At 35.3% G+C, this 15,002-nt stretch overlaps 1 protein-coding gene across 1 annotated transcript in view; it reads left to right on the forward strand.

The window, feature by feature from the left end:
- The window catches only part of LOC134796038 (tachykinins), a 90,982-nt gene extending 81,471 nt beyond the window's left edge, over window positions 1-9,511 (forward strand). The window contains exons 2-3 of the mRNA XM_063767964.1: window positions 6,961-7,681; window positions 8,989-9,511. Coding sequence (XP_063624034.1) covers window positions 6,967-7,681; window positions 8,989-9,020 — 747 coding nt within the window. The 5' untranslated portion in view covers window positions 6,961-6,966 and the 3' untranslated portion in view covers window positions 9,021-9,511. The remainder of the gene's footprint in view (window positions 1-6,960; window positions 7,682-8,988) is intronic.
- The last annotated feature ends 5,491 nt before the right edge of the window (window positions 9,512-15,002 follow it).

Consider the following 15,002-nt stretch of genomic DNA (forward strand, 5'->3'; position numbering starts at 1 on the left):
ATTTTAAATACCCATTAACTGCACATTTTCCTACAAAAAATAATTTTGCATTATGTTGGTTTTATCTAAATTAAGTTGACATCTGTTCATTGTTAATTCGGTTGTTTTGGCTGTGTTTATTAGTTACTGAGTTTTAGGTAGAGGTAGCTAGTATTTGGTTATTTCAGTCAGAAATACGTAGGTAAGTAATAATTAAACAAAAAATGCTGTAAACTCTTGACTTTGACCTAAAAGCTACCTTTGAACTTTAGGCTGTGGTCACGCCACCGGCGCGCTGCGCATTTACACTTCCATTTTTTTACTTTACTTACTATGTACTTTCATCAAAAATAACTAAATATTATTGGACATTTTTACAGGAATTGACTATGCCCCACCTTATAATACGTTATTTTGCGTTCGAGTCAAGTATGTAGTTGTTAGAAAGAGACTTCTAGGTTTCAGTTTGCACAACGCCACGCTCCCAGTCAAGGCACAACCTAGAATTAAAAAATAATTAAACAAGAGACAGCAGTGTACCTGAGTGGTGTGCGAGGGGAACACACTTATGACTTTGTGTGTGGGAAAAAGAGAGAGGGGGGCTCGCTAATGAGCCGTCAGCCCTCGTCAGGGGTAAAACAGCGTCATAGACGTATGGCAGAAGTTTTTTTTTGTATTTATGTTGACATGTGACGGTTAGTCTGAACCATTATAAAAGTACACTTGAGCTCATTTCTACCTCAGTAGAACAATAAATAATTATTTTTTTTTAAATATTTTTACATACCCAAAAATTGTGTTTTTTTTAATGCTTAGGTACTATATCAGCAATCAAAGTAATCCAAGTTAGTATCGAGTTAATATTTAATCAATTCATAGGTGTTCAAAGGGTTCCGTCTTCATCGGTGACGATCAACCAAAGATTGTTCTATGCTTTTCCTAAGAATTGTTTAATGATTATTATAGAGTACCTAAACCCTAAATACTCGACGATTCAAGTTTGTGAATGTACACCGTCTGCTTAAGACATCACTTTAACAAACAATTACTTCGTAGAACATAAAACAACTTGATTAACACCCGATTAATTAACCTTTCTAAAGTCGATGATACCTTGCAAGATAATTATAACTTTAAACTTTTACGAAAATCTTTTAGCTATAATTAATATTCAGTCGGTTTCATATTCTATTTAAATCTTTTAACTCTGCAATATTCGATTTGACTTCCAAGAAAAAGATATTAAGTATAAGTGTATAGGTATTATTTATTAATAAAATATAAGTTTTAAGGGATGCGATTGCATTCGTTTGTAAATAATGCAACCACATAAGTTCCACCTTGAGGGCTTTCGAACTTTAAAATTCTGTATTATTTTTTTCACAAATATGTAGGTAATGTTATATATGTAGTAGCGAAATGCATGGGCGAATGATGAGATCAAATAGGCATGAATTTCTAAGTTCATATCGACCTGCTTAAATTGGCTAACAATTAACATTTAGATAAACATTCTATACATTAAAGCCCTTGCTACACGGTCGCCGACAAGCCTTCAGACCGCGTGGCCTTGGTCCGTCCCGGACCGTGTAGACAGTTGTTTCCAACAAAATTTGACCAAAACTGACCAAGGACAGACTAAGGTCAGACGGTTAGAAGGCTTGTCGGCGACCGTGTAGCAAGGGCTTAAGTGTTTTAAATAAGTATGTCCTAAAATAATAAATATATTCCTTTTACTTAATCACAAAGCAAGAGCAATGTACATAAGCGTGCAATAACCATAACTACCGATGTCATTTACGCCGGCTATATTGTAGCCACATTTGAATAAGTTGCTAGTCTGTTTTGTGAGATAACGGACATGAGCAGAGCATTTCTGACGGCTTTTTCAGAAACTGAACTGTTTAATTTTTCGTCTCTTTTCAATTAAAGGATGACTCACGTTAGACCGGGCCGTGTCCGGGCCGGAGCTTCCGGCGCATCGTTTGCTATGGAAAGCATCACGTGACCACCTGTCATGTCATAGAAAAGCAAGCGCCGGAAGCTCCGGCCCGGACACGGGCCGGCCCGGTCTAACGTGAGTCATCCTTAAGTTGATACCTACATGATATATTATATACCTATACCTACCTATATATTTAAATTTTCACGATTTTTACACATTATCTAACACGAGACATAGTCGTGTATAATTAAGTTTTAGAGGACGGCGTTGTCCCCGTGGTCTCGGAGAAGAAATCCTCGAAACGACGGAGGTAACATTTCAAAACTTAATTACATATACGAGATTAAGTCCTGTGTTATACATATATACCCAATACAATATATACCTATTATACGTAGGGATAGTGACTCATGTTCAGTTGTATTATATTAGGTACATTATTATTTATTTAGTTTAAGGAGTACTTACCAAGAGCTATAGAAACATTATAAATTGGGTAACAATACAAAGCCAATTACAGGAACTCACTACTCACGGATAGAAACGAAATAAATAACCCCCAAAAAATGTATTAACAAGCTTTTATTAGGTCGACCTGTATGTAACTATTAACTGTAATGGAATCTAAGGTAACTAATTTAACCATCTTCCAAGGATCGTAGCGTCATGAAAATTGGCAGCTGTATGTAGTTTGACAATACAATAATATGGTACTGTCGAACTGATCTGATGATGGAGACAGGAGGTGGCCATGGGAACTCTGTGATGAAACAACGCAACCTAATTGTGTTAGGGGTTTTTAGAATTGTCTCGATGAGTATTAGTTGTCTGTCGTAAGAAAAGTACAGTCAGCGATAAAAGCTTGTACGAAAAATGAAATTTTTGCCAAAAACTTATTTTTACATGACAATTACATACATAGGATAAACATTAATTTCACTTAAGAACTAAGAAATAAATTATCACTAACCTCTAAAACTATAAATTACAACTTAACCTAAACTAACCTATAAAAACTAATCAAATAACCCACCCTGCATCGCCCCCGGCGCAAAGGTGCCCATCACACATGCTGCGTTACCGCGTTGAACCGCGATGGACAACCTCTGCGCTAGGAACGACCCGGAGCGGGGGTCGATAAATAATGTAACAAGCTTTGCTTTATAAAAGTATAATGTTTAAGTATGTAAACCTTATAAGGTTTAAGTTTGACCAACATTTCTGTGTACATGGCGAATTGATGTTTGATGATGTGATGTTTAAACTAGATTATACCTATTGGGAAGGTGCGAAGTCGGTGGAGGGGGAAGTGGCGCTGATCGTCACAAACACAGGTAATCTTATGGAATGTCCGAGATTAGTACTAGCGGCAGCCGCTTGAACTAATTTTACTCCATAAGATTTAACGTAGAAAGTCCGCCAAAATGAGGGCAGCACCAGTCGTGCACATAGCGATCATGAGGCGTATTCTGATATTAATAACAGGTTATGAATTTGATCTGGATTTGTTATGGATATGATATGTCAGTGTCAAAAGTGACATATCTTCAACCGGAAACGTCAGTAATATAATTATAACTTATTAATATAATTACTTATATATCTTAACAAAATGGAAATATGACTGAAAGAGTGTCGAATTTTTAAAATATATATATGTTGCAGTCAAAAGTGTGAACTGGTCAAAAGAACTTTTAACCGACAAAAACAGGCAAAACTGCTTTTCACTGAGCATGTTGGTCAAAAGTAGTTTTACCTGAAAATCATACCTATTTCTGGCAGCAGTTTCGTTTTTAGGGCGTAGCAAAAAGAAAATAACCCTAACCTACCTATCTCTGGGAACAGTTTCGTTTTTAGGACGTAGCAAAAAAAATAATAACCCTAACCTACCTATTTCTGCGAGTACTTTTGACTGATAGTAACAGTCACAATTATTATTAACCAATGATTTTCAGGTAAAACGACTTTTGACCAACATGCTCAGTCAAAAGCAGTTTTGCCTGTTTTTGTCGGTTAAAAGTTCTTTTGACCAGTTCACACTTTTGACTGCGACATATATACGAGATGTCACTCGATGTCAGCAATTAAGAGCAGCTGTTGCCTGAAATTAGTCGGTATATTGATATTAAATCAGCATTGAAATGGAAAGGTTGAGTCAAATTTAAATAAATAAATTGAAAAGTTTTATGTAAAATTTAAATTACAAGCTCTTTTTATATCTATAAATTCTTGGAATAACCAATAAAATAGGAATATTAATTAAGTAATTAAACAGTTAACCCTTATTAGCCTGTGACATTGAGATAACGAATTTAACCGCGGACCCCAATAAACGGCATAGGGTCTGCGATAAACTATATTAATGCCCACTGGCCAAAGTTTACGACTAAATTCTCCTACGTCATATTTTTAGACTACAAGATAAATACATATCTATAAGTACCTACCTACCTACTTAGGTTGCGATTTGATACCGATGGTCGAAGCTTAAGTATATATTTAAGTAAGGACACAAAAATACCATGATACATAATTAAAATAGCACATAGCAGCATTTAATTATTCTTAGTACGCACATACTGACTTGCAGGCCTATTCGGATTTCGAGATAATCACAAGATCTTGACACGATTTAGAGATCAACTAGATCTACATTAGATATCGACTAGATGTGACTTGGATATCTAAGTCATAACTTATCGAAATCGTTCAAGAGGACCTCCAGAATCGCCGAAACGTCAAATTTGACATATCTATCTTACAAATATCTTTCAATTATCCGTATCGTAACTTGTTGAAGTCTAGTAGAAATCTAATTCATTTTCCGAATCGAGCCGTTGGACAGTACAGTTAGACAGTAGTCTTAGCCTACGGGTATTCGTTAGAGTGTGTTCGGTCGTGCGTCGGCCCCCCGGGGCCGGTGTACACTTCGCCACATTGCTTATTTGATTAGACAAACGTCATTTATTCGCGACGGGTGTGTAATGCTTAATATAATTATAAAAAATCTATCATACATTTGTTATAACGCCATTTTATATAGTATTTTATGTTATAATGTAATTTTTATTATACGTTTCCTTTATTATATTGTGATTTCATCTAAACTGTCATTGCTATAATGCCTATTGTAATATAATTTATAAATAGTATATAGACATATATTATAATGACATTTGTTATATTATATTTTTGTATAACGTAATACTTCATACAATTTTATCAAGTATAAATACATATATTGTATAGCATTTATTGTCATATTTCATTCAATAATAAGACAATAAAATATTTACATATTTTTTTAAAGTAGTACGCAGGCGTACTTCTTTTGCTAGCTATTTTATTCTAGGGAGGTCGCAGTTCTAACCTAACCTAACCATTTTTTTCACGGTTTTCGATTCTGCGGGGCTCGCAGTTCAAACCTAACCTAAACCACTTTTTTGATAGGTATTTTATTCTACGGAGGGTCAAAGTTCTAACCTAACCTAACCCTCCTTTTAATAGGTAGTTATTCGTTTGTGCGGAGTCGCAGTTCCAACCTAACCTAACCCATTTATGTCATGCAACTATTATGCCACAAAAATAATTATGTGATGTCACTTGTTATAATAAATAATATACTTTAGAGTATGTAATAATTATGGCAATGTATATTAAACCAAGTGTAAATATACTTTATGACCAGTATACCAATTATAACATTATGTATACCGTTAATTAGGTATTACGGTAGTATGCCATTTATTACGTTATTCAAAATAACGATATAACAAACTATAATATATGAAAAGTAATTATAACAAATGTAATGCACCCATTCGCGACGACGCACCGCGCTTTAAGAAGCTCCTTTACTTGTGATGCTGAGACAAAATTTGTTCGTTGAAATTAGATGAACTACTACTTACTTACTGTACCCCTAATGTACATTTCATTCGATAGAGTGACGTAAAGTACGCGTTTGCGTTAAGTGTCATTTTGTATGGGATTTTGAGTTTCCAAAACGTCCCGCTTGGTGCGCTGTTCAAAATCCCATACAATAATAGACATAACGCAAACGCGTACGTAACGTCACGCTAGTGTTATACGTTTGACGCCAATTTTACGTGTATTTTTATTTTACGTGAAAGCGAGTTTCGATGAGGTGGTTCTTAGCTATAATAGGTATGATTGATAAAAATCGATCAAGCAGTTTAAAGAGTATCAGCTCTTTTCCAAACTGATGTAAGGCATTTTTTGACATAATTAGTAACTACGTAGGGGGTTTTTAAACTTTTTAATTGTCTATTAAATAGAGGAAGTAAAAATTGCGCACGCGTGTTTAATTATATAGGTACCGAGTCATTAGGTAAACATGGACTTTTAGAATATCTTCTTCTAAAATATATCGCAACAGCAATAGGTTTTTCCAGGCCGGCGGACAAATATTGGTATGGAAACTTGAATGTTATGATGACGCGACCGTTTCTTTCCATCGAGCCATATTAAAATAAAGTACCTAGTTATATATGAATCCAATATCCAAATATTTTACCAATGAAAACAAAACTATTTGATTCACTGTATTATGTATTTGTTTACTTCATATTTATTTACTTAATATTACATTACAAGTAGTAAAAGGCTTTTTTAGGGTTTCGTAGTCAAAATGGCAAAAATGTAAGTAACCCTTATGGGCATACAAAAAAATTGAGCTTAATAAATACTTTCCACGAAAATTGTTTTGTACATGACCGAATGAGATTTTTCCCAAAAAAACTTCTCTTTTTATTAAATGGCTGTAAGTGCCACAAAACTTTAGCTTGTATGCCTTTTTCATATCGGATGAAGGTACATATGAAACCCACTTGGCCGATTTTTTTTATATTTATTTAGGTATACCTATATTTTTTTTCAACGACCTATTTAAAACAACTGTCGCCATACCGATTTGATACTGATTATTTTGGAATAATAAATTATCCTTAGAACAGCTAAATTGGGATAGTATTTTTAGAGACACGATTGATAATGCTTGACCATTGTTGTTACAGACCACCATGAACACGGCCAGAGTGTACTGTCTGCTGATCGTCGCGTGCGTGCAGCTGAGCCAGCACGCCGCCAGCGCGCAGGACAAGCGCGCACCCATGGGTTTCGTCGGCATGCGCGGCAAGAAGTTCACCGACCTCGATGACTCCGACATCTTCAAACGGAAACCACAGTACCACTTCATCGGCGTCAAAGGAAAAAAGGATCTATACGACTTCGATCAAGAAGTCAAGCGAGCTCCCATGGGATTCCTCGGAATGCGAGGCAAAAAACAACCCGTATCCTTTTTCTTTCCACCTCACTCCTCGTCTGAACTCTACGACGATACTGGATATTTCAGAGGCAAAATAGACTACTCACCGATCTCGATTCCGGAACAACACAATCAATTGCAGGATTACCAGTTAAATGAATTACTGGAGAGGTTGCGAGTGTCCGACGAAAACGAGGTCTCCATGCCCGAGTCGGCGGAGGATGACATGTCCAACGCGATAAACAAAAGAGCGGCAAAGATGAATCAATTTTACGGCGTCAGAGGCAAGAAATCCGGGCAGCCTTTTGAAGCCAACTTTCGAGGCAGATTCATTGCGGTGAGGGGCAAAAGGGACATGAAAAGCGACGAAGCGCAGGAGATCAAGTTTTTGTTGGGGCAAAATGGGCCGTGGCCGAAAAGGAAGGCGCAGATGGGCTTCTTTGGAGTTCGTGGCAAGAAATGGACCGACGGTAAACCACCTTTGTAACTACCTAGTGACACCATTACCGAGATAAAAACAACTCGCTTCATCGTAACATATAAATAGGTACTTAAATATGTATGTATGATCTAATTGATCTATGTTAATGTATGATGAAGCGAGTAAATATAAATACGTGATACCAAAAAGAATAGATAGTATAGAGGGGTCCTGTCATTGTAAATTTTGTAGTCACTGTAAATTTACTGCCATCTATCGACACACGACTAAAACTCAAAATGAAAACGTATAAAGTTATCAAAAAATGTATATATATGGATAAATGATTTTATTACTTTTATATCATTTTGATCCCTGTTCATTCACTGATATCTATGTGTTAAAATTGTTAAATATGAAACGGTGTCATCACGCCATCTAGCCGGGGATAGGCTAAAGGTGTGTGCGGCATCTATTCGAGAATGACTTTTACTTGAATTCCGAGGCACGTTTTATCCTTAGACTTTATTCGTCTTATACGAAGTTACATATGTCTTTGGTGATACTAAACAATATGCCCGCAATTTGATAACATCCATAATATAAATACTTAAATAAAAATTAGTTATTCCAGCTAGTTTACAAAAAAGTCAAACAATAAATAACACGTGATATATAATTTCTAATAGGTATCATCTTTTTTTTATCTGGTGGTATTACTAATTAATGCTAGCAAAAAAAGATTCACCTCAATTAATTTAATTTCATTACATATAAGTACTACTGGGGTACTCTAATTATTTAAAGGTGACGTTCGGGTACCTACTGTAGCTGCATTACTGTTGCAGCGTCGTTATTGTCGCCACTTAATTCAGTTGCAGTTAACCTTTTCGACGCCAAAAGCTGGACGCCACGTCACCGAAGTGTCAAAACTGAAATTGAACGTTATGCATATGCACGTAGGTCTATGTTGCTCTGTGGTCTGTGACCGATTAATCGGTCTTTGGCGGTGGACCTGCGGTGCGGATATATCGGTCATTGGCGTCCAAAAGGTTAATGAAGCTCCAATTGATATCCTGACGTTCGGATGTTATTTGAAATTTTTGTTTGCCGTGATACCAATATGACTAGCCTCCATTTACAAAGACTGAAAATAAGAAATAAAACATCTTACCTCTGTCAATTTACTCGACCAGCAGGTGTATGATGAACTACTCGATGAGAGTGATCTGAGGGCACGGTAGTACCTCCGCCAAGACGAGCAAAGCGAAGCGCAAGGGCACTATCTTCCTTTCCTCGTTAAAGTGATTAACAAATGTCTTTACAATTTTTAACGCATCCTTTTGTTTGTTTCAGAGTTCAGTTCCGAAGAAGAGCAAGTAAACTAAGTGTCATCAGTGCAGCGATCAGTTCTTGCTCCAAAAGACTTCTTCTATCCACATATCTTATTAATTACTGCTCTGCGCCTTTCGGCTTTCGAAGTAGTCAAGATTATACATAAGCAGTGTTAAGCTTAAACGAATAGCTCTAGGTTAATGGACATCTTGTTTTCATAACGTTACCAGGAAATTAAATATAAATGTTGTACGTAGATAGATTAAAGTTTTTTTTTTAAATTGAAGTGGGAAGTAGTGATGCTCTCATAAGTCATAATTTATTGTTGTCTTTGAATAAAACTACCTATCTCTTCGTACCAAATATTATTTTAATACTTGTTAAGATGCCTGTTTCTCGATTCGACTTTAAGAAATGTTATCTAACGAAGTTTTATAATTATTTTAATTAATGATATACTGTAATGTATTGTACATTTTGTTAAGGCTGGCAAAATGTGACAGACAGAACACTGTAAGTATTATAATTAAATAAATGCAGTTGCCTATTGTGCGTTATTTATTAATGAAACCTTTATATTTAAAACTAAATTACAGGTTGAACGGGTATAAGTGTCTATATATATCCCATTAGCACAGCACGAGTCGATGCCGACGTCACAATTTTGATGCAGAAGCTGCTTAATCCATCCGGATCCTTGTTTTTTAAGTAAGTACATAGTTAGAATACTAAGGATACAGAGAGTTTTTTTAAACCTTAGTCTAGGGACTATATTATAGGTAATATCATAGATTTATAAGGCATAGATCGAGTGTTCGTACATCCCTAGTGACGCCATTTCAAGTGCGACGTCACGTCGCACTCGTGTCACCGTATTCGATCGGCCCTGGCAGTACTCAAGGTCACGTCGGTTTGTGTACACCTCCCGTTTAAAAATCAAAAACACAGGAAAAATGGTTGTTTGTGCATTGAATGGGTGTCACAACGCATCATATCATAAAAACAAACCGACTTACATTACATTTCACGCATAAGTATAGAGTTTAAAGTGATATTTTTACGTAATCGTAACTACGAAAATCCAATGTTTCGTCAGCCGCCATTTGTTATAAATGCTGCCAGTGTAGTGAATATTTTTTCCTCAAAATGGGACATGACGTTTACATTCTAAAATGAATACCCTCAATTGAAGTTCCTTGTGTAATTATATAAAAATTATATATTTTTAAATATTTCATAATTTTATTTCAAATTATGTAGTAATTTCATGCACATTTTAAATAAAAAATTGTTAAAATAGATCAATTTTTTTATTTAAACCTTATTTCACAAAGGACTCTAATGCAAAAAATCCTTAAATAAACATAAAAAGCTTTTGCTATTAAATCTACACACAAATTATTAATAACCAAGTGTTAAGGATATTGTTAAATCCCCACTTTGAGGGAAATATCTATATACTGGCAACACGTTTTTATATATGTGTGTGTGTTGCTGAGCGTAAAACACGAGCCACCCACGCACACATCGATCGTGTTCCGGCTTCACTTTTGGCAGGTTAGCCGTATGGGGATCTGTCTATGCGTTATTAGTTTAAGGGTAATATTATCAAAGAGAATAGAGTGTATAGAGAGTTATTGTCAATAGTTATTTGTTTTACAAGGGGGCAAAGTTGTTGTTTAACCGCTCGTGCTAATATTGATACCCGAGCAAGCGAAAGATCACAAAATTGAACCACGAGCGTAGCGAGTGGTTCGTAAAATGGAATCTTGAGCGTTGCGAGGGTTTCAAAGCACGAGGGTTAAACAAAATTTGCCCCCGAGTGAAACACAAAATTTTTCACCACACCAACCCGAAGCATATATTAAATGTAAAATATCAATCAAAACCAAATCAAATTCAATTGAATGTTAATAAATATTTATCATCCAAAATCATCATTTAAAAGTCAATTCTACCAGCAAATATAAGAAAACAACTCAAAATTTGCATTTGATTACTTTGCCTCACATGTGAATTACTGATAGCAAAGTGCAACTTCATTTTTGAAGTGCAAAGTAAACCTTTCTGAGCTGGTGTGGTGAAAAGTAAATTATGCAGTCACAGTGAATTTACTGCCATCTTTCGACAGATGTTTAAAACTTTTAGAACGCAATTTGATTTTGATCCTTATTCTTTCACAGATAGAGTCTGTGCGGAAAGAAGAGAGTTGTGGAATGTATGGGGATACATTCCACGACTCTTCTCCTTCCGAACAGACTCTAGTCTAAAAATTTGTTAAATATCAACAAGTGTCGCCATCTACTCGAGACTAGTCGAGACTAGGTCAAAGGTATGGTTCCTTCTTTTCGAGCGACGGCGGCAAAGGTATGGCCTTTCGTCTAGTCTCGGGTAGATGGCGACACTTTTTGATATTTGACAAATTTAAGACATACCTATCTGTGAAAGAGTAAGGATCAAAGTCAAAAGGCGTTCTAAAAGTTTTAAACATCTGTAGAAAGGCGGCAGTAAATTCACTGTAACTACCTCTTTGGTGACTACATATTTTACTTTGACAATCCGCCTCTATTGCAAATTCTCTTTGGTATTATATACATTTTAGTAGATCAGGGGCCTATTTCTCGTACGTTACAAGTCTTGTAATACATGTGTGTATCTATGGTAACGCTTGTATTTCAATATTTTTTACAAGTTTCCGTTTCACGTAAATGTATAATTGTTACAAGAGCGGGGATAAAAGAGTTTTCACAAGTGTTTTTGTTTCACAAGTTGACAAACACTAGTAGATATTATATACTAAAATAGTAATTTCGTTTCTCAAAAGCTGTACTTTATACTTGTAGCTTGTAACTTATCACGAAATAATGAGGAGTCTCTATAAACTGCTAATATGCGTTTTTGGTAAAAATCGATTAATAAATAAATGAAGATATTGCATTTTTAAGATCTCAAACGTGTAAGTTTTGAATGCACTTCGTTAAAATCAGTAATATTATTTAAATTTAGCTTTTATTCTCCAAAAAAAAAAACAGTAAACTCATTCCTATGAAATTATTATAATTGGGAAAGAACCAGTAAATGACCAATAACATAATAATTTTGTAACGAATTCACCCGTATTATAAAAAAAAAACTGACCCACCCTGAAGCTTGTAAACATTCATAGAGTGACTGACGAAACTGAGTTTGATTTTACACTTGTAATTGATAATTTTGAGAAACGCTTTTCATTACTACTTGTATTATTATACGCTTGTATATTCCGAAAACACAAGTCAGCCATTTTATTTTCCTCTTATTAAGATTATGATGCATAACAGTGACATTGACATTAAGATAACATTTATAATGGCCATTGCATTTCCTTTTTGCATAGTAAACAAACCTATTTTCTAACTTTAGACAGCCGCCTTGTAGCACTTGTAGTAATCATTCCTACGAGAAACAGAATTAAAACACACTTGTACAATGAAATTTTAAATGTAAGCTTGTAGACTTGTGAACTTGTAACATACGAGAAATAGACCCCAGATGTAGATGTTTTATATGGAAGAGTAAATCAGATTTTTTGCGGTTGGGGGTTGGCCTCATAGTAAAAGTTGTTTAGTATGATTTATTCACCTCCAAACATCTGATAAGTCAAAATGTATGAAACAGTTGTAATCGTAAAGGTTATTTTGCATCTAGTTACATTACCTATATCATTTTCTACATTTAAAAATCTAGTGTCCGACCGGCACTTACAAAAACTCAGAAGTGTTCTAATATTTAACCTTTATTACGCATTCTTTTGTGCCATTTGCACTAGAAATCGCTATAAAACAGCGCCTGCCCGCTTTAGGTGGGCTTCTACGGGCGTATTCTGATGTCAATAACAGGATATGAATTAGAACCAGATAAGTTATGGATTTAATTAATATCCTATATTTAAAAATAGAATACGCTTGTTAGGCTCCTCTTTCCTAACCCATTTTATGCGAAGCAATCACGAGATATATAAAAATGCCTTTCATGCTCGAGTTATATACTCTGTTTTCACTTCACTATACTTACATAAATATAAAATATGTTAAGTTGTTTTACCGTAATTTATTAAAGACACAGAAATGAATACTAGGGCCCGCGCACGGCCACGTAGGGAGAAGAGTGGGCAGTGGCAGTGATAGTTTGTTTGGCAAGTTTTGGACTTTATTGCTAAGACAATAAAGGTCGTAATATGTGATTTTACTTTAATGCACTAGAGCATAAAAAACAAGCAACTATACGAGCATGAGCAGTGAACATTATATTTTTCACGCCGCTGTTCGGAAATGTGGCAATAGATGGTCTAAAACCAAGCTGGAAAGTAGGCAATAGCTGTAGCACCTGAACCACCACTACTACAATGTTTCATTGTTATCATCATCTGTCATTGGTGACGGTTAGCTACAGCAATGAGTATCATTTAAAACATAAAAATCAATAAAAGGTCTTTTTTGGCGCAACTTTTTCCTTAAAAAATAAATTAAGGTTATTTATAGGACCAATTTCTTGTTTGAAAAAAAAAAAGAAATGTCAAAACCATTCAGTTCATTTTTTTTAACAATTATTCATTCAGTTCACGCTTAAGGCGTTTTTTACTTTTGTAGCTGTTTGTGGTTTTTTTTAGCAAAAACGCTTTTAAGTTTAGAGTCGGTTTGAAGCAAATAACAGAAAAACGCCTCTTAAAAGTGATAAAAAAAGTAAAAAAGGCGGGATTTGAAAATACTTACTGAATTGGATAGTGTAAATTGTGTTTGACTAAAAAATACAAGAAACGCGTATATCTACGCTCGCTATAAAAATGAGTTCTTCTAGTGAAGAAAATGATATTCTTACACCGACGCCTACCGAAATTCAAGAGACAGCACAGGCAGTGGCTAGTAATTTGCTACCTGAGAAATCGCGGGCAAGTACTTATAGTTATGCAAATGTTTTCTTATTTCCTCGCAGTAGTCGTGAAAAGCACTATGTAATGTCTCGGCCGGAAACGCTAAAGATGGACTCGTATTATTTGAGGGCCTCCACTAACGTGTCGGCCCTCAAACGACTCGTCCATCTTTTAGCGGTTTTCCATCCTCTCCTACAATGTACTATATATATAAACTAGTGACTCACGTGTTCGTCTTCCTGTCTCGATGTACTAATAGTCTTGTATTGTGTAAACCACTCGCTGAATTTTGGATTCGTTTTGATGTGTTTAATCGTGAGCTTACACGATAGCTTCGGCAAGCGGCTACTCCGTCCGGTGACGCGAGAAACTACCCCCTTTTTCTAGACTGTATTGTCAAATGTCGGTTTGCCCTGCCCACAACACTCAGCATGGCTCGTGCTGGCTCATATAACTACCGACGAAAAAAAACCACCGTAAGTACTGTAACCTGCCTGAATAATTAACTACTTAGAGTACTTAGACCTCAATTATGTACTTTGGAGGTCACGTAAGGTAAGGATATTTGTAATATAGAATTTAACATTCTAAACCTGATTATTCAGACTAATGGGTTTGCGGAAAATTAAGGATTAGACATGTTTACGTGATTCGCGAATTTATTTTCGGAATGGCACCCCAGAAATCTTTGTAATTACTTATACCTACCTACTCTCCAGTTGCACTAAAGTAGATACCTATTTAAAGCATCTTCATAGTGTAACACTCTCCCGCCTCTTTACTTAAACAACCCTAATTTACCCTACTTAGCTAAACCTAGACTTGCCTAAAATACTAAAAATTCCAATAAGAAAATCTAAAATTCTGAAAACCTTTAAAATACCGTAAAGCGTAATTACCTTTACTAGTTATTATGAAACAATGTAAATAACCTAAAACAATCTAATTAAATAAGTTAATATCTTGAATTGGATCAGTAGATTGGCCAAGTGATCGTTTAATGTTTATGTAGAACCCTTCGTCGTAACTGTTAATAGTAACCGAAATCCTTTTCGCATATTAGGAAAGAGCTATGAATAATACGCCTATAAATCCTGATAATATTAAATAATTATTAAACCATGAA

The sequence above is a fragment of the Cydia splendana genome, chromosome 1 (assembly GCF_910591565.1).
Source record: "Cydia splendana chromosome 1, ilCydSple1.2, whole genome shotgun sequence".
Classification (NCBI taxonomy): domain Eukaryota; kingdom Metazoa; phylum Arthropoda; class Insecta; order Lepidoptera; family Tortricidae; genus Cydia; species Cydia splendana.